The sequence below is a fragment of the Elephas maximus genome, chromosome 9 (genome assembly GCF_024166365.1).
Source record: "Elephas maximus indicus isolate mEleMax1 chromosome 9, mEleMax1 primary haplotype, whole genome shotgun sequence".
In the NCBI taxonomy this organism is placed as follows: Eukaryota; Metazoa; Chordata; class Mammalia; order Proboscidea; family Elephantidae; genus Elephas; species Elephas maximus.
The window spans coordinates 71,965,643-71,991,123 of NC_064827.1; the positions used below are offsets into that span (position 1 = coordinate 71,965,643).

The 25,481-nt window shown below is 44.8% G+C and overlaps 1 protein-coding gene across 1 annotated transcript in view; it reads right to left on the minus strand.

The window, feature by feature from the left end:
• The window catches only part of TTLL11 (tubulin tyrosine ligase like 11), a 306,701-nt gene that overhangs the window by 24,218 nt on the left and 257,002 nt on the right, over positions 1 to 25,481 (minus strand). Inside the window, exons 7-8 of the mRNA XM_049897234.1 lie at positions 20,529 to 20,780; positions 10,013 to 10,119 (exon numbers count right to left, since the gene is read on the minus strand). Of these exons, the coding sequence (XP_049753191.1) occupies positions 10,013 to 10,119; positions 20,529 to 20,780 (359 nt within the window). The remainder of the gene's footprint in view (positions 1 to 10,012; positions 10,120 to 20,528; positions 20,781 to 25,481) is intronic.

A 25,481-nucleotide genomic window follows, 5' to 3' on the forward strand; every position in this document is an offset into this window, starting at 1 on the left:
AATCCCGCTTTTTCCCTTTTGTTTCTTTTTGGGGGTGGGGGTGGAACAAGACAATGGGCAGAGATTCTGTTCTCTTCACCCTGGAGGTGACTGGGAGAATGAGGAAGAACAGGCACTCACCTGACAAACGGACCGTAAGTGTGAATGCACGTCTCCTGACAAAGGGGAAAGTCATTACATAAAACGCAGCCTGCACTTCATCCGCCCAAAGATAAGTGTCTGTGCAAGCGAGAGGGCAAGCTGGCATTTCTATTGTCGCACTTGCTTCTATTAAAAATAATTCTGACACCAACTATTTAGTAAGCGTGTAGGGCACATATCCAGAGAGGCCCATCTGACTTCAAGATAATTTCAAGGCTGAAGAACACCGTTTGTTCCAGACATATCACGCGAGGCACTGCGTGAAACCTGCCTAGTTATACGAGGCCTCACATATTTCAGAGAAGAGGGTGCAATCCATGTATATGTATAAGTGAGGCATTGCTAAACATTCCAAGTAAAAATACTTTTAAATATTTCAATACATCGTTAACCAAATACATTTCAATTGGGGCGCATTCCAGCTTACGAAAATATAGGAAAGTCAGAGATGATTTATATAAGTCAACTGAGGAAATCTGGGGAGAGACTTGAGAATAAGCCTCAGACACCCTCAGGATCAGCTAACTGTTAGGGTCTGAGTCCATCTGCGAATTATTCCTTCATCCACTCGACGTATGTTTATGGAGCACCTACAGTGTGCCAGGCACAGTGTTAGGCACTGAGGCTGAAGAAGTTCTGCCTTCATGGAGGCTAATCTAGCTTAAGGGGCATATGTTACATACTAATTCTAAAGTATTTAATTAGCCTGTGATCAGTTTTGTCAAGGAGCAGTACTGGATGCTGTTGGAACAGAAGAGAAGGGGGACTTGGCTCAGCTTGAGGGCAGAGGAAGGATCCTGGAGGAGAGGGCCTGGACAGTGGTAAACAAGGGAACAGAAACAAACACTTTGAGGTGGAGGAACTCTGAAAGTGGCTGACCACTCTGACTGGAGCTAGTAGTGTGGGACCAGTACTGGGACTGGTGGATGCAGAGGGGGAAGGCCCAGTCTGTGAGGCCCTCAATCACTCAGATGTTCTTGCCCAGGAGTTGGAGTCATGGTATCAGCGACTGCAGGCAGTTGATAGTTGGCTATGAGTCGAAAGGTCATACAGTAGGAGAGATGGAGTCTGCCACACCCAGGCAAATGGAGTTAGCACCACCAAAGTGAGGGCAGACACAATGATGGTATGGAGACTCTGGCAGATGCAGAAAGATACTAATTCCAGAGGCCCTGAGAGTCAGGGAGCATGCCTGTGGCTCCCTGTGAGTGCTGCATTTCCTGCTGCAAAGCTCTGAGGGTGTCTTCTCCAGGCTCACCACTCTGCCCCTTTCCTTGAGGTAGATGTGTTAGTTTCTTTTCCCAACTGTACTGGGTTGAATTGTGTCCTCCCAAAAGACACATTCTTATCATAAGCCCCAGTACTCATGAATGTGGCCTTATTTGGAAATAGGGTCTTTGTAGATATAATCAAGTTAACATGAAGCCATATTGTAGTATAAAAGGAGGGAAACTTGGACACAGTCATAGAGAGAAGGCTCTGTGAAGACAAAGGCAGAGATTGGAGTGATGTGTTTACAAGCCATCCATCTTTGGAGGGAACATGGTCCTACCAACACCTTGATTTTGGATTTCTAGCCTCCAGACTGTGAGAAAATAGATTTCTATTGTTTTAAGTCACCCAGTTTGTGGTAACTTGTTACAACAGCCTTAGGAAACTGATATATCAAACAAACAATCCAACAACGTGGTGACCACTGGGAGAATGGAATGAAGGTGGGGCATCTGGGCAAGAGGCTGTTTACAGTAACAGTAACAGCAGGGAAGGGGGTCTGGGAGGGAAAAGAGAGGAGGACCTGGCCCTTTGTCACAAAGAAACAGAGTGCTTCTCAGTTGAGACCACATCCTATCCCTCTCTCTAGCTTGCCATCACCTCCCTTTGAGGCAGGCACATCTTCTGACTGTTCCCAGCACCTTCAGAGGACCTGGCTGAGTAGGTGCTCAGGACACATTTGCTCAGCTGAGAAATGGGTGCAGTGAAAGCAACGTGGTAACCACCATATCAGCTCCCATTCACTGCATACTTCCTTTGCGGCAGACCTTCCCTGAGGCTTTCCAGGCATTGCTTCATTTCATCCTATCAAGGTTTGTATGAAAAAACCAAAAAAACAAACACATTGCCATTGAATCAACTCTGACTCATAGCGACCCTATAGGACAGAGTAGAACTGCCCCACAGAGTTACCGAGGAAAAACAGCTGGTGAATTCAAACTGCCGACCTTTTGGTTAGCATCCCTAGCACGTAACAAGGTTTGTATGAGGTGGGCACTATTATTACCTCCACTTTACAGATGATGATGGTGAGGCTCAGAGGAAGTTGTGTAACTTGTTGAAGGTCATATATCTAGCAAGTTATTCAGTCCAGATTCGAATCCAGGTTGGTCTGATGCCAGAGCCCCTGCTCTTTGTTGTTAGTGTCTAGTCAGCTCTGACTCATGGCAACGTTATGTGTAAGACAAGGAAACATTGCCCAGTCCTGTGCCATCTTCATGATCGTTGGTATGTTTGAGTCCATTGTGTCATTCCATTGAGAGGTTCTCTTGTTTACTGAACATTAGACACCAGGTAAGATCGCCAGTCCAACCAAGGCAGTCCCAGGAAGGGGGACACGTAACCTGGGTGTTCAATAAGCACTGGAAAGGATGCTTCTTATTTTGGTCAAAGAGTTGGCAGCATATCTCAAACATTAAACTATGCCATTAGATTTCCCTCTGCAAACAAAGGTGTCTGTGTGTGTGTGTGCGCACGCGCGCATCCACACATAGGTATGTGAACAAAGAATGGGGAAGGAGGTTGGGGAAGATTACCCACTCCTTTTTCTTCTTGCTTGTTTCCACTGGTTACTGGGAGTGGCCTTTACCTTACATCTTAAAACACTGAAAAACACCTGACTGCAAAGCGAACAAAGCAATCAAGGTTCAGAAGCCCCCAGGTGTCGGTCTTGTGTTGAACGGACAAGGTGCCCAGGTGGTGGGCTAAAATATTCCCTTTGCAACTGAAGTGTTTTTCTCGCATAGCTGACACCAGTGATTTTTATCTTTTGTTGCCTAATCTTGGTGCTGTCCTCATCTCTAATCATGGAGAACTGAAATTCCACTCTGGAAAGAGTTGAGAGCAAAGGCTCAATGATGATAAGACGGAGCTCAGGAGTGCAGTTTACATGAAATAACTGCATCTTCTCTGACCATTCATTTTCTTCATTTCATTTCAGGCAATGGGAGGGCTACTTCACCCCAGTTTTGCTGATAACGCTCTCACTTCGATTTCTGTGTTCTACTGGAAATTCTACAGTTGGAAACTAAAATTCATCACTTAAATTTTTTTCTTAAACAAAAAGTGACAATTACATTGGCATGCTGGAGAACGTTAGATTGCATATTCCTAAATTCCATCAAGCTCCTAAATAGTCACTGGCTTTCTAACAGAGACAGAGACCAGCCTATTTTTAGGAACTCGTGAGCACGGGGTGAGAGATGAGGGTTCCCTGGGTGGAGCGAGGTGGAGGAGTGGCGGGGATTGGAGGAGAACCACGTGTTAGAACCGGATTGTTGTCAAGGCCTTAGCTTTGGATTTGGGTGGTGAGTTTGTGGACGTTTAGTCCATTATTAAAAATAACCAATTCAAAGCTAAATAAAAGCAGGCTATGCGTGGACCAATGATGAAAGTGTTTTATGAATGAAGAATTATGATTAATCCAATTGCATGTACCTGAGGGCCAATAAAAAACCAAAACAACCAAAAAAATAAGCCTATTTAAAAGTATTAGATTCCGATTTCACAATGTGCAGGCTTTTTTCTCACAAGTTTTGGGTTTTCTATTCGCTAATCTTTTTAAGGAGCCCTGGTGGTGCAGTGGTTAAGAGCTCGGCTGCTGTCATGGATTGAATTATGTCCCCCCCCAAAATGTGCGTATCACTTGGTTAGGCCATGCTTCCCAGTATTGTGTGGTTGTCCTCCATTTTGTGACTGTAATTTTATGTTAAAAGGATTAGGGTGGGATTGTAACATCACCCTCACTCAGGTCACCTCCCTGATTCAAGGTGAAGGGAGTTTCCCTGGGGTATGACCTGCACCACCTTTTATCTCCCAAGAGATAAAAGGAAAGGGAAGCAAGAAGAGAGTTGGGGACCTCATATCACCAAGAAAGCAGCACCAGGAGCAGAGTACGTCCTTTAGCATCTCAGAAGCTTCTCGACCAGGGGAAGACTGAGGACAAGGACCTTCCTCCAGAGCCGACAGAGAGAGAAAACCTTCCCCTGGAGCTGACGCCCTGAATTTGGACTTGTAACCTACTAACCTACTACTGTGAGAAAATAAATTTCTCTTTGTTAAAGCCATCCACTTGTGGTATTTCTGTTATAACAGCACCAGATGACTAAGACAGCTGCTAATCAAAAGGTTGGCAGTTCGAGTCCACCAGCCATTCCTTGGAAACCCTATGAGGCAGTCTACTCTGTCTTTTGGGTTGCACGTTTCTTTTCCATTTCAACAGCTAGGTCTCCTCATGTAGATTATCTTTGCTTGTAAAGGTCTCAAATATCAGGGATCTGATTAGCACCTTTGGTAGATACTAAGGTCTCATTAGCGCAGGAGGACAGTCTGGGCAGGCTTCAGGAAAGGCGTCAGTATATTAGCACTTTGAATCTGCTGGGGCTGGGTGTGGGGTGATGATTTTATCCAGTTGAGCTGGTATTTTATGCTAGTCATTAAGGAGAGGAAAGGGAGATCCTGTCAATGAGACAATCTCTACCGTAAGCCATGGTTCTCACACCCAGAACACTCTGTGTGATGGGTAATGTTATGTGTCAACTTGGCTAGGCTAAGATTTTCAGTGGTTTGGCAGGCAATGTAATCACCTTCCATTTTCTGATCTGATGTGAGCAGCCAATCTGTTGCAAGAAGAGTTTTCTTGGGGGTGTGGCCTGCCTCTAGTATATAAATGGATATTCTGGCAAAGCTTGCTCTCTTTCTCAAACCCTGTACTCTTCTCGTCGCCCAAACTCTGGTTCTTGGGCAGTAAGCCTGCAGGAGTCTCTGGCCTGCCACCTGACCTGCAGATTTTGGATTCACCAACCCCGGCAACCCCATGAGCCAGCAGAAGCCTACAGCCTGCCGCCTGACCCGCAGATTTTGGGTTTGTCAGCCTCTGCAACCTCGTGAATCAGCAGACATCTTCAGCCTATCATCTGACCCACGGATTTAGGACTTGCCAGCCCCCACAATTACATGAGCCATTTCCTCACAATTGTGTGAGCCATCTCCTTGAAGTAAATTCATCTCTGTATATATTTATATATGCTTCACTGGTTTTGCTCCTCTAGAGAACCCAGACTAAGACACCCTGTTTTGGAGATGCAGGGCATTTTTTATTTTGATGTTTGTACGCTCCCCACTCACTCACTGCATGTTGGGCAAATGCTTTTGCATGCTCTGGGCCATATACTAGGTGCTCAGGGATACAGATCACATAGTGGATGCTTTTCTGGGCTCCATGCCATGTAAAGTGCTTTGGATGTGTTCCACTTCTTAACCCTTACACCAACCCCCCTTTGTTGCTGCCCCGGTTCTCTGCGCTTCCCCCATCATAGCAGTCATACCCTATTGCAGATATGAACTGTGCATCACATTCATTGGCATGACTGAGAGACACTGGGCATAACAGAAAGGGCGTGGGCTCTTAACTCAGACTGATCTTGGGTCAAATCCTAAGGCCCCACTGTAATACTTGGCACCTCTTTAAACCTTAGGTTTCTGGTCTGTCAAATGGGAATAACAACCCTCATTTCATAGGGTAATGTGATAATTAAATGAGATAATTCACAATAAGCTTTTTTTTTCTGCCACATAGTAAATGTTCAGTAGATGGTCTCTTCTTTTTTATTAAGAGAGTAGGATCTGCAATAACTTACATTTATATCCCAGTTGGGCCCAGCACCTGGTAAATTGTACATTACATGATTGTTGCATGAATGAATGAATGCATGTTTTTTGAGAATGAAAACCCATGTTCGATAGCTTTTCAAAGACTTCTTTCTTGTCAGTCCCATAAACCTATTGCCCCCTGACATGGCACCCATACCTCTGGCCAGGACTTAAATGTAACTGGGGGGTCCTGAGAATCCCTTGGCTTTGTACCATGGAGGAAAGGAAAGCTCAGACTCTCTGGTCTTTCTGCTGACACTTGTTAAAAGGAAGGACCACCACCCAATTACAGATTTCTTCTTTTGTCATCCAATAGCTTCCTGAACGGGCCTAAGATTGTGGCTAGTTTCAGATGCTCCCTCTCCTTGAGACTCAGTGGTCTCTGACCATCCTCCTCAGGAGGTATGAACTGGGCCCGGCTTGGAACCCACCTGCGAGACCGCAGTGGTCCTTGAGACCTTGGTTACAGACTGGCTTCCCCTTTCTGGCTTTAATGACTAGCCCCCACTTCCTAAACACCCAGGCCTTGTTATTTCCTTTCAGGAGAGATGGAAACAGGAGTGTAAGATCCAAGGATCAAGAAAAGGAGGACAGGCCCTTGGACAAGGTACCACCTCCTATTCCAGCTCCGTCCTCCCAACAGCCCTGGGTTCCATGAGTTGAGTTTTCACCTCCCAGCCTTTCCCTCTGACTCCAGCTTCATGAGCCCTGTACTCTCCCTGTTATTCAAATGAACAAGCACTGCTTGGTGGTGCCCTGGATGGGGAATAGAGCCCTGGGCCAGCAGGCAGGAGCCTTGAGTCTGAGCTTGACCTTAGCTTCTCACCGACTGGGATTTTAGACAAGTCACTTTTTCTCTCGGAACTCAAGGTGCTCCTCATCTGTAAAATGGAATACTATTACCCCTCTCAGAAGCCTGGTGTGAGAATTAGCAGTGGTATATGCACATAAGAGTTAATCTCAAAGTTGCGGTTTGTACTAATGATTATTATTTCATATATTTGGGGGCTGAGATGTGGCAAAGAGCCCAGCCAGGATCTGCTCGTCAGTATGAGCTAAAAATAAGCATTTTTCTCCTCTCCTTAGCTTGGTCAGCAGAACTAAGCGACACTGGCAGACCCCACAAAACCTCACCCGAACCTGTATTGTGGACAGCCCCTGTGGATTCTGCTTACGGGGAGCAATTTAAGCCACAAACAAAACATGAAAAGCTACTCAGAATTAACAATGGGCCAGATGGTAATGCTAGTCTGAAGCAATAAAACATGATAAATAGCTTCCTGCTGTGACTTCTGATCAATTTCAATATTTAATAATTCCACTGCTACCCCACCCCCTCATCCGGCCTCCTCCACGGGATCCCGCAGTGACTCCTTGCATTCATCTCACAAAGCAAACACTTCTTCACTTTCTGAAGGCGTCAGCAAAAAGTGCCGAAGCTCGACTGTCACAGGAGCACTCTCAGTCCTCGAAATGATAATTAAGCTGCCTACTTCTCCTGAAAGACGCCCCATCTCAAGCCTCTCTTGGTTGCCAGGGAAGGCTGTAATGGAGCGGCCTGCCGACTGCAGAGATGTGATAGAAGCACTCACCTTGTTGATTCAACGAGTGTTGGTATTCCCCAAGTTTCCCTTTTGAATTAAAGCAAGGGGAGTGGTAGGAGCTGGGTGGTCATCTTACCCCACACCAGTTAGTAGGATAAAGCAACCCACAAGTGATAAGTGGCAGCGCCATGTTACCGCCTTACCCACTAGCCATGCCTCTGTGCCTCGGTTTTCTCCTCTATTCAGGGGAGATAATCATACTTACCTTGCAGGTAGATTCTAGTAAGGACTGCACATGTAAAGTGCCCAGCAGAGTGGTTGGCACATAGGAAATGCCCAACCACTGTCAGCCATCATTACCAAACATGAAGCCAATCCCCAACAATGCCTGAGCACCGGTGCCTGCAGGAAGGGCCTGTTGCAGTCCCTTAGTCGGGAAGCTGTAGCCCAGGCAGACCATGGGCGGGGGGGCTGGATGAGGCAGGGGAGCACCCTGCTGTCAGGTACACCCCACCCATGGGACATCCTCAGTCACCAGGAGGGCAGGATCTGGGCGGGAAGCACCCCACTGTCAGACCTGCCCCCAGGGTTCTCCCCAAAAGGTGCCCACTGGTGAGATGAATGCAAGCACTATCACAGAGAGCTCCAAAGGCGCTCACATCCACCGACACATGAGACCCCACGGCAACCCTGGAGGGCAGGTGTTGTTAGTACCACTTTATAGATGAGAAAATGGAGATTCGGAGGTGAAAGCACTTTTCAAGTTTATACTGGTCAATTCAAACCTGAATTGCCCAACCTCTGATTTCATGTCCTATCCCTCGAATCACGGGAGAAAGCTGTTCCCTGAGGTACCCCTCCTCAGCGTGTCTCTTTTGAAGCGAGGCAGTTGAGTGGAGGGGGCACAGGTGTCAGGGTGCTGGCTCACCCCTCATTTCCTGTGTGATCTCAATCACCTGAGCTGCAGTTCACTCATCCATGAAATGAGAATCATAATACCTACTGCACTGGCTCCCAGGACACTTAATGAGGGAACATGCGTGAAAGGACCTGGTAATTTTGTGATGAGCTGTACAAGTGTCAGTTATGGTTACTAGTACTTTTTAGAAAAAACACCCTCTTTGAGGAAAAAGGTCAAAAACACATCCACCGAGAGGTGGATTCTTCGAACAGAGTCCTCCACTGGCAACTTATGGCCTAGAGAATCAAGATCAAATTCTTTTGTGTAGTATTCAAGGCCTTGACAGCTCCTTCATCCAGATCCCTGCCCCTTCTCCCTTCTCTTTTGCTGCAGCCAATTTGAACTACTTGGGGGCCCTAAGCCCAGCAGACTTTCACAGTCATCCCTGCCTAGGCTGGGCAACACCCCCTCCCTTTGAGGCAGGCATATCTTCTGACTGTTCCCAGCACCTTCAGAGGACCTGGCTGAGTAGGTGCTCAGGACACATTTGCTCAGCTGAGAAATGGATGCAGTGAGAGCAACGTGGTAACCATTGTATCAGCTCCCATTCACTGCACACTTCCTTCGAGGCAGACCTTCTCTGAGGCTTTCTAGGCATTGCTTCATTTCATCCTATCAAGGTTTGTATGAAAAAAACAAAAAACCAAACACATTGCCATTGAATGACTGTTGCATGAATGAATGAATGCATGTTTTTTGAGAATGAAAACCCATGTTCGATAGCTTTTCAAAGACTTCTTTCTTGTAAGTCCCATAAACCTATTGCCCCCTGACATGACACCCATACCTCTGGTCAGGACTTAAATGTAACTGGGAGGTCCTGAGAATCCCTTGGCTCTGTACCATGGAGGAAAGGAAAGCTCAGACTCATCCATCCATCCATCCATCCATCCATCCATCCATCCATCCATCCATCCATCCATCCATCCATCCATCCATCCATCCATCCCAGAGATGTATAGCCCCACCCTGCTCATCTGCTTATCCCATTCACCCTTCAAATGCCAGCACAGCCAGCCCTTTTCTAAGAAGCCTTCCTCAGCACCCACCCCACCTCCCCCTTGATTAGCAGCATCTCCTTTTTGATTCCCCTACAGCCTCTATGTGCTTCCCTCCATCCTGGAACACATCACACTATGCTAGAGCTTTCTTATCTGCCTCTCAAGTCTACACTGAGCTCCTGCAGGGCAAGAACCAAATGCTGTTCTCTCCAGTCCATCCAGGGCCTGGCAAAGAGCATAGGCTCAATCAATGTTTGCATTGGTGGGAGGAGACAGTGCCCCAGAATTCAAGTTCAGATCAATTCCTGGAGAGGTGTCTAGAGTTGATAAGATAATCTTCCTCCTGCCCACATCATGATCCTTAATAAGAAATAACAGGAAAGGTACCACCCACCCCTGTCTGGGCTCCCACAAGGACATGGCAGAGGTAAGTCGCCAGGTACCTGAATCCCGCTGGTCCAGGGTCATGGAGTTCCATCTCCTTGTGATGTCAATGTAGAGAATGTCCACTGCAGCCATGGACAGGCTGCTGCTGCTGAGCTTGCAGTTCCTGCCAAAGACGGGAAGGGAGGCGTGTTACTGCTGGACTGGAGCCCGCCCCATTCGGGCCTTCCTCCATTACTACTTTTTAAGAAAAACACCCTCTGTGAGGAAAAAGGTCAGAAAACACATCCACCCAGAGGTGGATTCTTCGAACAGAGCACTTTACTGGTCCCTTATGACCTAGAGGATCAAGACCATTTGCTTGGGCTGTGTTCTCTGCCTGGAATGCCCTTTTCTTCCCACAGCTGGAACTAGGGAATGGTAGGAGAGAAGGCTGAAAATGTAAAGGTGAGGGTGGATCATGTGGGTTCCGGTACATTCAGCCATTTAGTTAATAAGGGGTCTGGACTGGAAAGAGCAAGGACTTTAGATCAGCAAGTCTTGAGTTGAATCCTGGCTTTGCCACTTTGAAGTTGTGTGGCCCTGGTTAAGCTTTTTCAGCTTTCCCAGCCTCAGTTTCCTTGCCCACAAACCAGATAGTCTTTATTATAGTTGCTGTGTGTCAGCCTCTCCTTACACATCTCAGTTTAGGTCCTTGCCTGCTCCAACAGGGAAATGAGAACTCCACATTTAAAAAATACGCCCTGTACATATGTCTTCATCTCCATATTGATGTCTCTGGGAGAAGGAGGAAAAGTTGGGCTGCAGCACCCTGTTCTCCTGCCAGCATCCAGGCGGCTGACGGTTTCTCTCAGATGACACCACCAGGACAGGCTGAAGCCATTACTCTGTCCAGGGCAGAGTATCCACTAGAAATGCTCACCAGATGAGTCCCTGGGGCCAAATCTACTTCCAGGACACTCGAGGCCTTTGCATTTTTCCCATCTTTCAATGTGTCACCTGAAGATTTTTACATAGGCCCCAAATTGGCCACATTAAGCCCAAGATTTACAGAACATAACAGCACAGGCGGGGCCCGTGCCCTCTAGTGTGGGCCGAAGCTGCAAGGTTGGGGAGGCCTTGGTGCTCATTTCTGACTTTAGGAGCACACCTGGGAAATGACATGAGGAGGGCAGGGATGGGCCTCTGAGCTTCCGGTAGTGCTTGCTTCCATGCAGGAGTCCAGAGTAATCAGATTGTCAGTCCAATGTCAGCAATGTGCTCCCTGTCCAAGCCACAGAGGCATGTTTAGAATCATCTTTCTTCCCCTTTTTGCTTTTGGTCTAGAAATGTAGGGAGGCAGTCTTGGTATACCGAAAAGAGCATGAGTTTGGACACAGAAAGACCAGTTTTTAAATACTGGCTCTGCTCCTTTCTAGATGTGTGACTGTGGACAATTAAACCTGTGCCTGTTCTTCCTGGTTTCTAAAATGAAGATACTAATACTCACCCACACAGTGGTTGTAAACATTAGATGACGGAGCGCATGCCAAAGACACAGCATGGAGCTGGCATGTAGTACGCACGTGATTGTTAGCTCCCTTTTCCTTTCCTTCTTCCAGAGAAGGAACCATCATGGGCCGAGAGGCTACCTGAGGCCGACATTTTGGTGAGTGACCCTGTCCATTCTGGGGAAAGAAGATCACTAGTCAGAATGTCTGGGTACAAGGGCTTGGGCTCTCTGCTAGCCAGGAGGCAGCTCTTGGTTTGTCCAAGTGTCCAGAGCAACACTCTCCTGAACAGGATCATGCTGAGAGGTGAGTCCCAAAGTGGCTGGATTTGTCCTGGAATCCTGAAAGTTAGACTTCTGGGCCAGCTTTCGGTTTGGCTGAACTACACCCAATGGCTGCTTTCAACTTTTTCAGTGTGTCCACATCCGTTGCCCCAGCTAATGATAAAGTGGTACTTTGATTTCTCATTTGACATCATCCCTTGTGTGAATAACTCCCTTAGGAAACTCACATGCAAGGAGTCGATTGGCCAGCAGGATCTGGGCATTCCAGAGGCTCCTCTCCAAACCCATACATACCCCTAACACTGGGAGTGATGCATGTGCTTCACCTGGGGCCAGGATGAGGCTGGGGCTCCTCATCTGTTAGTGCCCTGGCTTGCTCTCTCATTCCCTCCTGCCTTCCATCTTCCCTCCCACATTTCCTAGGCCATCAATTCACATCCTGCTTCTTCCTGGACTCCTGCACCGTATTTCAATCACAAGTCACCGTGGCAGACTTCAAAGCACATCAGCACACAGTTATTGAGCCCAAGTAACAACATGTCAGCGGACGTGGAGCTTTTCACATCACCTGTCACCAAGATGGCTATCTCTATTGGGTTCTACTGGGGATGACGTGCCAGTCTCTTCCAATGTATTCTGATGAACTGCACTGCTAATTTTCAAAGCTTCATTAGGAATGGCTACAGATTTTCTCTAATTATTGTATAAGTGTCCTCTGGGCTGCCTGCTCCTACACTGAACAGGAACTCTGTCTGGCTTGCTCTGGGGGGTTAATGGAGTATAAAAAGGGAATCTAACTGACCACTGGTATATAGTTTTTTTTTTCCTGACAGGTAGAAAATAGAAATGTCAAACCTTTACAGGAGCCATAATTTACCAAAGAGAATTCTCCATTTATCCCTTTTCCGAGATAACTCATCCTCCCTAACGATGCCTGCAAATACAGTTGATTGCAACATCTGCTACCGGGGCAGGGGAAGGAAGCATCCATGCTGACTGCAGTAGACAGGAAATGCTTCAAAAGAATTTCAATTCTGTAAGCATTTCTTGGGCACCATCTGTATGCCAGGCCCTTTCCTGCCCACTAGCTCTTTGAATCTTTATAACTACTCTAAGAGGGAGTATTCTTAGCCCCATTTTAATGAAGGGTAAGTCGAGGCTCAAGAGAAGGGACATGACTTGCCAAGACCACACACCTGGGATTCCCATCCAGTTCTCCTCTGAGTAGTGGGTTTAGGAGCTTTGGGGAGAAGTGGGAGGCAGCTCAGCCTAGGGCTGCAGGAAGAATCCAGGATTCAAGGCACAAAGGCTCAGACCAGGGACCAGTAAGGCTGGAACCTCTAGAGCACCTGTTAGGAAGCTTTGAATACTAGGCTGGGGATGGGGTAGGGGACCAGGGTTGCATGGAGACAGGTTCTCCCAGATTTATCCTTGTGGCCACCATACATTCTCAGTCAACTCAAACGGGGAATGACTTTGGAATGAATCATCCATCCATCCATCCCATCCATCCCATCCGTCTGTCCGTCCATCCGTCCATCCATCCATCCACTCCTTACAGAATTTATCTTGTGCCCACCATGCATAGGCAGTATTCTGGGCCCAGTGAGGGATGCCAAGCTGAACTGGTCTTGAGTACCACTCTCAATAGGTGTTAAGCGGTCTCAGCATCTGGGATAAAAATGGGAAGCCTTGTAGCTCATAAATATTGACAGTAGTTTCCCCTTATACTCTGGGATGCAGTTCTTCAAATGACTAAAGAATCAAAGACAAATTCTTCGCTGAACCAAAAGTCCAAGAAATACGGTAACATGAGAAGCCGGGAATGTTCCCAAGAATGAATAGTCTAGAAATGTACATAAAAAAAAAAAAAGTTTTGGAGTCAAATGCACGTGAGAATTAATCTTGACTTTGCTTTGTGACCTTGAGCAAGCCACTGCACCTCTCTGCATCTACATTTCCTTATTTGTACAATAAGAATAAAGCCACTTACCACACAAGGCTATTTAAGGACTAGCTCAGTGCCTGGCACATAGGGAGAAGTGGCAAACGACAGCTCCCACCCTTTCTCCATGTAAAGTAACCTAGAAGAAATGCTCTCCAAGGGAATATGGGCCCATGATAGGAGAGAATAAAATCATTCAAGTTCATTAGGAGCCCAAGTGTAGAAAGATTTAAAATTACCACCCCCATTTCCTCTTAAGAACTACTGACATCTCATGGGAAATTTAGAAAGCAACTTAGCCCACTCCATAAAATCCTATTTATAGAATTTCTTTTGTGTTCATTCCTCTCTGTGGGGAAAAGAAGCTTATTTTTTCCTGGAGAGGCGTCTATAAGTTGAAAGCTAACAAATGAGCATTATTTGTTAAAAGAAACAAAAACCAAAAAACCATACGTAAACATGTAGGGGAGAGAAAAACAACTCCAGTTTAAAAGGTATGTTTTTAAACGACATTGATATCTCAAGCATAGCATGTCACAGTATTGCTGGAAAGAGATCCATCACAGAAAGGGGAGGTTTTTTTTTTTTTTTTGCTGCATTAGGTGAAAGTTTACAGAGCAAATCAGTTTCCCATTTGATAGTTTATACATAAAGTATTTGAAGACCTTTGTTTCATTCCCCACAATGTATTAGCACTCTTCCCATTTCCACCCTGAGTTCCCCATTTCCTTTAGTCCTGATTTTCTACCCCTTCCTGGCTTCTCATCTTTGCTTTTGGGCAGATAGTGCCCTTTTGATCTTGTATAGTAAATTGTTCTAAGGAGTACATTCTTCTCGGGTGTTACTCTTTGTCTTATAGGTTTGTCCATTCTTTGGCTGGGAGGTGGTCTCTGGGAATGGTTTTAGCTCCAGGTCAGAAGGGTGTCTTAGGGTCATAGTCGTGGGGGTTCTTCAGTCTCTGTCAGATCAGCAAGTCTGATCTTTTTTGTGAATTTGATTTTTTGTTCTATATTTTTCTCCCGCTTTGTCTAGGACCCTCTGTTGTAATTCCAGTCACACTGGTTGGTAGTGGTAGCTGTTCTAGTTCCTCTTGTCTCAGGGTCCTGTTGGCTGTGGGCTTATGTGGTCCATTAGTCCTCCTCCCTTGAGTCTCCTTTGCTCTGGACGGGAAGAGACCAATAGTTGTATCTTAGATGGTCGCTCACAAGCTTTTAAGACCCCAGACACTACTCATCAAAGTAGGATGCAGAACATTGTCTTTATGAACTATGTTGTGCCAATTGACGTAGATATCCAAAAGGGGAGATTTTTAAAGTCATTGAGGAGGCAATGACAGAGGGGGAGCAAGGCGCCTTGCACTTCTGTTCCAGAACATCCCACCACCCCATGTTCCTCTCAGAAAATAGAGCCCCCCACAGCTACCCGTTATGAAGCATATTAATATCTCCTCACAAGAAAAATGATCCAAAGGGGAAAAGAGAGAAAGAGAAAAAAATTCTCCAATTTAAAAGGAAACCAGCAATCAGAAGTCACAAAGGGCACAAGCAGGGATCTCACAGTGGGATCGCCCACATGAAGCCAAAGCTCAAGGTGCATAGAAGCTGCCTCTAGTTCCTAGAAATAAACTCAGTTCAATCCCGGGCTATGGTAATGGGAAATATCACATATGCAAACCAATGTCAAATTCTGCTGTTTACATTTGAAAAAAATTGTCCTAATGAATTACACTGGATGCCCCAAATTAATAATCCAATGGAAGGAAAATAAAAATGCATTTCCCTAAAAGAAAGCTGTCAAGCTGAAGAATCAATCAGATAACTTCTATTTCTCAGGGAAGAGAAACCTCCACACCCCAGCAATTATTAAGGAAAAAAAACGGAAGGCAGGAAGAAAAAAGAGGCACTTAATTCATGGTACTACGTGCTACTCTTGTGTGCCTCCTGAGGAAATGACACAAAAAGCTGGTTAGATAGAGAGTTAAGTCTAGACAAGAGAACGACAGTTCATTATTTCTCACTTCTTGGTGGAAAAGGAAAATAGAATATGGCCAGACTGGCATTAGCATAATTCATTCCTAAAACTGCTGATCTATGCAGCACATTATGAGATATGGACACTGAAAATAAATGCAATCAGAATGTTTATTATTTTCTTCCCTCCAGTTCTCTTCAAGGAACTCGGAGAGAAAGAGTGGGTAGTACAGACGAAAGCCAAGTTCAACTTCTGCTGTGTGCGTGGGAGCTCTGAAAGGAGTGTCTATCTAGCCAGCGAATATGTCTCTTGTGCAGCGCTCCAGAGAAGGGCACTCGGTTCGATTTAACATATGGCATAAATATTATTAATTCATAACGAAGCAAAATTTAAACCAAAGTGGAAGGGAAAGGGAGGATTGTTGCTAGCAAGAGAAAGCGCTTGCTGTTAAATTTAGCCAGCAAGACTGAACATACTCAGATAAATCTAAAAGCAGAGAATATCATCTTTTACAATTAAGTTGCTGTTGGGATCTCTAGGTACATTTTAAAAGGAAAAATCTATAATAGCTGTGCAATATTTTCTCTGTTTCTTCCTGCATCCTTAATTACTAAAGACATTTGCAGGGTGAGTGGGGAGGGAGGAAGGCTTACTGTCTGAGTTCATCCTACCTGAAGACATCGTTCTCCAGTCTCAGATTCACGCTCACTCCCGCAAACGGTACTCGGTCACAGATCGGGAATGATGGCTGCAGGACCTAATAGTCTCTAACACCCCTCAAATCAGTTTTTCATGCAAATGCCCTTAATTATAGAGAACAAAGGAATGGAAAAATCATAAAGCCTATCACAGACAGACAGATTTGTCACTATATTTCTGACATCGCTCTGTTCCAGTTGGACTACATTTTAGTCATCTACTTTGCTAGAACCATTCTCAATTCTGTTTTCTCTTCAAGGTTGTATATAAAGTCAGCAGTCCTCTTAACACATACCTCCTTCCTCTCATACTGGAGCTCGCCGTCATGCTTTGATTGAACTCACACAAATGTTTAAAAACTATTTTTTGAGTTGTCAATATTTATATACATAGATGGAGATTTTACATAAAAATCAGTATTTCTAAATTCTCTTGAAAAATCCAAAGATCTGGTGATACTCAGGCCAGCAGCAGTCCTCCCTTTAGGTAGGGCACATGTGCCCCAGGTTGCTGCAGCCCCCACCTCCCATCTCTTAGCCAGCAAGACGGAACTTGCCTGGACCCTGTAGGCAACTGGATTGTGATTTGTGCATTACTCTATTTTTCCAAATCTCCCCAAATCCTATGTTTTGGTAGAAGTTTATTAGGAGTAAAAAGGAAGCATTTCAGTTTCTACCACAAATTTAGCTTGGATTACAACCGTTGCCTGATTTCTGAACACAGGCTGTACAAGATCTGTTCTCAGGCACTTCCCCCTGCCTGGACTGTGTGTCCCTCCCTTTGCTGCCAGGCAAACTCCCATTTAAACCAGTCCAAGCCCTGCCTCCTCTCAGGGCCCTGTCCTGATTCCACCAGGCAGACTAAGCAACCCCTACTCTGAGCACACCCCCACCAGGGAGACCTTAGGCCACTGTGCTGTGACTCTGCCGAATGATTGCATTGAGTGATTGGTTCACTATCTGCTGTCTGTTAGACAAAATTCCTTGAGGCAGGCATGGTTCCATTATTTATCTCTGAATGTTCTGTGACTACCACAGAGTAGGCGCTCAGGGAGAATTGATAGGTTGAACCAGACGCTTCCCTTACAACATGAAGTTGAGACAGAGATGGACAAATCTCACAGGGTCATGGTCCCTGCAGCACCCAAAGATGTTGTTCACACAAAGCCAAGCCATACCTTCATTCTCTCTGGTCTCCAGTTGATTTCTCTGTGCAGTGGTGCAGATGCTGGGGTGAACTAGAAAGCTCCTGATTTTTCTCTAGATGGTCTGGGTCCCTAGACATGTTGTAATGGAGAGAGGCACTCCAGTTTTTTCTACTGGGTTTCCACACTTTTCCAAGTGCCCTCATGCCCAGGGGCCCCTGTCACTAGGCTTTTTCCCTATGTTCCAAGGCCCAAGAATCACAAAGTGGCAGAGACCGCCTACCCAATATCCATTCTCCTCTTCTTCACTGTATTGGGACAGCAACATGCAGTTAGAAAAAGTCTTTTTCCCAGCTGCCCATACAGATACAGGTGGCCAATAAGATGGAAGTGGAAGTCATTGGATACAGCCTCCAGGAAAACTTTTTAAAAGGAGTTTAACTCATCTAGCAGGGAGCTTTTGCTCTTTCTCGCTTCTTCCTTCTTCTTGCCTGGAACTCAGTGCTGATGGTTGGATTTCTGGCAGCCATTTTGTTACCATAAGGCAACCCTGCACCTGGAAGCACTTGCTAAAGTTGGATGAGGAGAAAGACTGAAAGCGGGGTTCTTGATCACACTGTGGGGTCATTAACCAGCTCTAGAGCCCCTGTTGCCAAACTTACCATTACATAAGAGAAAATGAACCTCACTATTTAAGCTACTTAGAAATGAGTGTCTATCACTACAAGTCAAATGCAATTCCTAAATGAGTCAGAGGGTGTCATGTTAGGTAGTATTCTCAGGACAAATTATAATATGTGTCCTTTTACTTTATTGAAAATTCACACTGCCTTTTCACCTCTAACAGAAATAATAACCACAAGACTCCCATTTAACAAGTGGCTCCTATGAACTAGGTACTGGGCCAGGTGCTTTATGTATATATTACATCCTAAGCTTATAGCAACCCTGCAAGGCAGGAGAGATTATTCCCACTTTACAGATAAGGAAACTGAGACTCAGAGAAGATAATGAATTTGCCCAAAGCCACACAACTGTTAAATATTACGCTTAGTGCTGAAACCAACCTGTCTGTACCCAAGGCTGTGCTCTTTCCACTGGGCTTTTCTTTTTCCCTAAAACAAGCACAAAGCCCTTCTCAAAAGCATTGTGTAAACACTACTTCAGGCTTACTGAAATGGCTGAAATCCCTGTCGATATTTTTGTTTACCATCCTAGCAGGACCAAATAGACTCGAAGGCAAATGGTTTGGTTTTTTTGGCTTAGAGTTAGGATTTATAAAACTTATTTAGAGAAAAGTGCATGACAAAATGGTTTCCTATTTGAGATTTCTAATTATTCGCTTTAGTGAATAAAACTGTGAAGAGTGTGACTTAGAGGTGGAAGGTAGAAATATTAAAACCAATGATGAAAAAAACAGCAACACTGAGTTCCGGTAGATACCCCTTTCGAAGTACATATGCTGCAATTAACTAACTTCCCTGATCTGGGCAATTCACATTTGCTCTAGGGATTTAGAGTCATTTGCTTGGCATATATTTATAGAAACCTACTTTGTGCCAGACTCTGTGCAAGACCCTTTATAGATCTATTATTTCATGGAAGAAGAAACCAACATTTATTAGGCACTTACCACATGCCAGATGTACCCATGCAATCTCAGCCAACCTTAGTTACACACACAGTCTAGGGTGTTTGTTATTGTTAGGTGCCATTGAATCAATTTAGACTCATAGCGACCCCACATGACAGAGTGGAGCTGCCCCATAAGGTTTCCCAGGCTGTGATCTTTATGGGAACAGATTGCCAGGTCTTTTTCCCATGGAGCAGCTGGGTGGGCCAAATTGCCAATCTTTCAGTTAGCAGCTGAGTGCTTAACCACTGCACCACTAGGGCTCCTTATCTAGTGTTTAGGCAGCCTCATCCCTATTTTACAGGATGAAGTCATTGAGGTTCAGAGACAGTAATTAAATTGCCCAAGGGCTACACAGTAAGTGCTCCTGTATTGCCCCAGAAATGCCACAGAGGGTAGAGGCAAGTTAATGAGTAATCTCAAAAGACCAAGTGGCAGTGGCTTACTTTGTAGGCTGCAGCAAAAATATAATTTCTTTGTTAGCTCATGTTCTATCTTTAAAATTCATGCAAATTTTGTGTTATACTCCACAATATAACCATGTTATTTTTATATTAGAACAAATGTCTTAAATTATTTATCAGCTGAATTATTTAACTTTTCTCTGCTGAAACTGACACTTTGGAAAGATGTGTCTTGTGTTCCTACTGTGGCTTCACGAACACTCAGCCCCCAGTCATGTACCACTGGGAGAACACACTCCCCAGTTTAAGAAGCATAAGGTCTGTCTGACTCCACAGGACAATTATTTATATGTATTTTAAGGACCTAACTCAAGATTGGAAACCCTGGTGGCATAGTGGCTAAGTGCTACAGCTGCTAACCAAGAGGTCGGCAGTTCAAATCTGCCAGGCACTCCTTGGAAACTCTATGGGGCAGTTCTACTCTGTCCTATAGGGTCGCTATGAGTCGGAATGACTCCACGGCACTGTGTTTGATTTGGTTTTAACTGAAGATAGCATGCAAATATTTTTCTAACCGCAAACTTAAGGTTATAAATGCTGTCACACCCATTGTTGTTGTTGTTATCTGACTCACACTGACCCAGTGTGCACAGAGTAGAACTGCCCCATCGGGTTTTCAAGGCTGCACCCTTCTGGAAGCAGATCTCTAGTACTGTCTTCTGAGGCGACTCTTGGTGGGTTTGAATTGCCAACCTTTTGGCTAGTAGCTGAGTGCTTAACTGTTTGTGCCACTCGGGAACTCCCTGTCGCATTCATAACATTCATTAATTCACTCAACAATGTGCCCGGTCTGTTGCCAACCACTGGGCCAATCTAACCTCAAACAAGGCACTGACCCAACAGCCAGATTCTCCCAAGAGCAGTCAGAGGGATCATACCAGCTAGATGTGGAACGAGACTCCACCTGGCCCAAAGCCAAAGTCCGAGGGTGCTTGACTCACTGACCTTATAAAGGTACGAAAGCCTGTTGGCCCCAATTTCATTGTCCCCTTGATTCCCAGGAACCGGATAAACAAATTTGCCATCCTGTCCACCAGGCGCAGGTAGTTGAAATGCTTTGCATATTTGGGGAACACTTGCTTGAGGCAAATGGAAGGCAGGTGGGCTTCAGAATTTGTACTGCCATCTGGGGCAGTGGCCATGTCACTCTCTGAAGTATCTTCCTTTCCAGCTAGTGGTTTTTCAAACTGCTGAGACCTGAAGCACATAGGGAAAAACAGGACAAAACAATATAACCAAACTGTGGAGAATGCTTTCCCAAATACCAAAAAAAAAAAAAAAACTACCAACCAAACCCACTGCCATCGAGTGGATTCCAACTCACAGCAACCCTATAGGACAGAATAGAACTGCCCCATACGGCTTCCAAGGAGCGCCTGGTGGATTCAAACTGCAGACCTTTTGGTTAGCAGCTGTGGCTCTTAACCACTATGCCACCAGAGTTTCCCTTTCCCACATACACAGCACTTTTCCTGGCATGGTCTCGTTCACTTCAGATTTGCTGGGATTGGGTCCAGTCAAGGGTGGATTATCCAGTAAGTAAGGTAAGCATGGGCTTACTTGTGCTTACTTACTACTCTGTAGTGACCAGTTTCACATGGGTTTCATGTGGTGAAACCCACTGAAATTGGTCAGTACAGAGCAGTAAGCACAAATAAACCTGTGTTTACCTTGCTTACTGGGTAATCCCTCCCTGTCAGGGACTGAAAATTTGAAAAGAAGCTTTGATTCTGTAGAAAGGTGTTGTGGGGTTGGGAGAGAGATGGATATCAGCCATAGCTAGAAGCAGAATCTTTGATGTAGTGAAAAAATGTGAACTTGTTTACTACCGATAATCTGGTAAGCCAGGTAAGCACTATGCTTCTCTTGCCCATTGGATAATCTGCCCCTGGGTCCATTTACTACTTTTATTTTACACATCTGAAAACTGATCTTAGAGAAGTAAAGTGACTTGCTCAACGTCACACAGCTAGTACATGACAAAGCCAGGTCTCGAAGCCAGTGGCAGAGTCAGAACTGGAAACTTACACTTTCTTCATTCTACTTTTTGCAGTGTTTCCCAACATGGAAAACTTCCTTTACTGTGCTCCTGATTCGAGAGAATATTCTATTATGGAGCAGTCTGGATTTGATTTCAAACTCCTACTTATGAGTAGTAATTGAATAATTAAGAAATACAAAAATCTCATTGAGGGCTGGCAAGAAGCCATAGCACAGTTCAATGAACAATTTGCAAAGATACATCAGTTACCCAATTCTAGGAATAGGAACAATTACATTTTCTGGCTTAACTGTTTTGTTATTTGGAACTCGTACAAAAAAAATGATCATAGTGTTGTGAGTCCTCAGTCTGGGTATTTTATTCTGTAATTATCCTAATATTTAAGAAAATTAGCAGCAAATAATTTCCAAATATCCATCTCTAGCTCAGATCATTCTCACTTCCAAACTTGCATATCTAACTACCAACTATTTATAACCTTCAGGATGGCTCATAGGCACCTCAGACTGAAATGATCCTTACCCCAAATCTGCATTCCCCATGTCCTTGAATGTCACCACCTTCTGCCAGTTACCCAAGCAGGAAAAATCAGCATAAAGGCTAACTCTTCTCTCCTTTTGCCTCCACAGCCAGTTCTACCTCCTTAGTATCCCCTAAGGTCCCTGGGCACGCAAACGGATTGCACTTGCCTACTAGCCCAAAGGAGCCCTTGTGGCAAAGTGAGTGGTTAAGAGACTACCTTAAAGGCTGGCAGTTTAAACCCACCCATCTGGCACTGAGGAAGAAAAGCCTAACGATCTGCTTCCGTAAAGATTATAGCCAAGAAAACGCTATGGCAGAGTTCTACTCTGTAACACATGGGGTCGCCATGAGTCAGAACTGATGTGGCAATGGATAACAGGTCAGAAAAAAAACCATACCCACTGCTGTTGAGTTGATTCCGACTCATAGCGACCCTACAGGACAGAGCAGAACCGCTCCATAGAGTTTCCAAGGAGCGCCTGGCGGATTTGAACTGCTGACCTCTTGGTTAGCAGCAGTAGCACTTAACCACTAGCATTCCCTAAAACCAATTCTTCCCTCTCTCCTTGCCTGGGCCTCGTCAACTCTTGTCTGGATTGTAGTCTTCCTGCCTCCAGCCCTTGCCATTCACAAATGCATCCTCCACACTGGCACCTGAATCATCCCTTTTAAAGTAAACCCGGGTGTGTCACCTACTTGCTAAAATTCTTTAGTGACTCACAAGAGCCTATGCAATTAAGTCCATATTCCTCATTATGGCGCTCAAGGCTCTTCCCATTTTCGTCTGAGAAACCTATTCCTGTTGAGTCCATTTTGACTCATAGCAACCCTAGAGGACAGAGTAGAACGGCTCTATAGGGTTCCCAAGACTACAAATTTTTACAGATGCAGACTGCCACATCTTTCTCCCAAAGAACATCTGATAGGTTCAAACCACGAACCTTTAGGTTAGTAGCCGAGTGCTTAACCAGTGCACCACCAGGGCTCCTTAATTTCTTCTCAGCTTCCCTCATTTCCTATCACTGCCTCTCAACAGTCTAGGCTCAAGACACACTATTCCCTTCGAGGCCTTGAACACTGTCCCTCTCTCACCCTGCACCCATTGATCTGGCCTGGAAAGAGGACTCGGTGTTCACTGGATACACAGATCCCTACATCACCTAATGCCTCTCTCTGCACTTGTAGCTCATCTCACTTTCCTGACTCCTGTCCTGCTCACGGCTGATCAGGAGCCAGGTGTAGCCCTCTTCTACCTGTTGTGCCCATTTCGGAGACAGAGCCCTCAGCATGTTACACACAGCCAATAAATACTGCCCAAATAACTGATTCAGGAAAATTGGAGCTATGTCTTATAGTATTGGGCTAAATACCAAAGTTATTCTCTACTCTTTTCTTTATTAAATGGCCATGTCCTCAGAGCTACTATTCCCAAGCAAACTTGCTATCAGTCCCTTTGTTGGGCCGTATTGTACCTGTTTTCCTTAGCATAAGGCCCTGACTCCTGGCTGCCTGAGCACTTCTTTTCCACTTTTAAAACCAACTCAGATGTCTCCTAGACAAGGCTAATGAGTCTTTTCCATGCTCCACTCCTGTTCTTTGAACTTGCTTCTTCGGGCCCTGTCATGCCTGCATTGCATTTATTTATCTGCCAGTCTCTCTCTATTTTGTGAGCACCTTGAAGGCAAGAACCACATCTTATTCAACTCTGTTTTTCCAGGACCTGACACATATTAGGGGCTTGGAAATGTTTAACTGAATTTATTCAACTGGGAAAGTTCCATTATAATAGCAAGTTAAGCTTCAAATAAAATACCAAGGTTATGATGCTTTGTCCCCCATGAAAACCAGTTGTTTTATGGAGTGGATTTCAACTCATGATGACCTCATGTGTGTCACAGTAGAACTGTGCTCCACAGAATTTTCAATTTTTCAGAGGTAGATCACCAGGCTCTTCTTCTGAGGCACCGTGGATGGACTCAAGCCTGCAGCCTTTCAGGTAGCAGCTGAGTGTGGTCAGCATTTGCACCACTCCTGTACCCCATAAGCTTTTTAAAATGGAGATGAGGTTCAACAGAGAAACAGCGTGCTTGACCGCCCTGCCAGAATGGTCCTGTTTTCACACGAGTCCAAGGAGCCAGCCTCTAGGAAACAGAACTCCTGTGTGACTCAAAAATTCTATCAATCCGGTTTACACTTGTGAGCAAGTCTTGATGCTGGTCTCAAAGCAAGGACAAGCAGAGGACAGATACAGGGTGGCACAAAGGATAACCTCTTTTAAAGTTCAGCAGTGCTGATGGGAAAACAAATGCTTTCTCCTACAAAGGGGAGAGCCTAGATTCTCAGGAGAAGCAATGTTCCCAGGGGGTGTAGTTGTCCTTCAGTTAAAATGATTTTGCCATCAGCTCCTCAAACTTAAGACAGTAAACAAAAGTCAGGTGGTTACTTTTCAGATGAAATAAAATGTTTCCCATTAAGGTTATAGGAAGGAAGATGAGAAAAGCCATACTGTTATCGGAAATGAGCTCTTAAATTACTGGATACATGGCAATCACTGACTTTATAAGCACTTGTTCCGTTTCTGTTAAAGTGAAGATTTGGAAACATACAGTTTGAGTATACTCAGTGACAATGAAAATAGCTCAAAGAACCCTTCAATCAACAGAACCATCCCACATTCACTATCTCATTTGCTCTTCAAAACAACTCTGTGAAGTAGACTATTATTAGTACACCCCTGTTCCAGACGAAGGCACTGAGGCTCAGTGTGGTGAAGCATCTCTCTGCTCTGGCTGGCCTGGAATTTTAACTTAGTTCATCTAGGCCAGTGTTCTTTCCCTTTCACCACCCCGTTATTCTAAAGCACATCACGATTCACATGGGAGGCAACAAAATCCAAAGTACTATTATTTATTTTTTGTTTTAAATGGCTTGGATTATAATAGTACTTCATACTCTTTGTAGAAATTTTGAGAAATGTTTAAAGTAATCAAAATCATTTGTAATCCCACAAATCAGAGATAAGCACTCTTAACATTGGATTTCTTATCTATATTTATAAAATTAGAATCACATTGTATATAGTTTAAATCCTTTTCACACTTTACATTATATCACAAGTATTTTCCCATGGCCTTAAATATGTTTCCTGAGCTAATTTCTCATAGACATGCAATATCCTGGGTTATTTTATGCCTGAACCGTAATATAATTAACCATACCCCTCAGACATTTAGTGTCTACATAACCTGTCATCTGACTAAAGAGAGTTGAGCGATCTGTCCCCTACGAAATGTGCTCCCTCTCAGAAGCATGAAATGTTACAGCTAGAAGCAGCTTGGAGATCACTCTGTCCAATGATATCATTTTGTTTTATT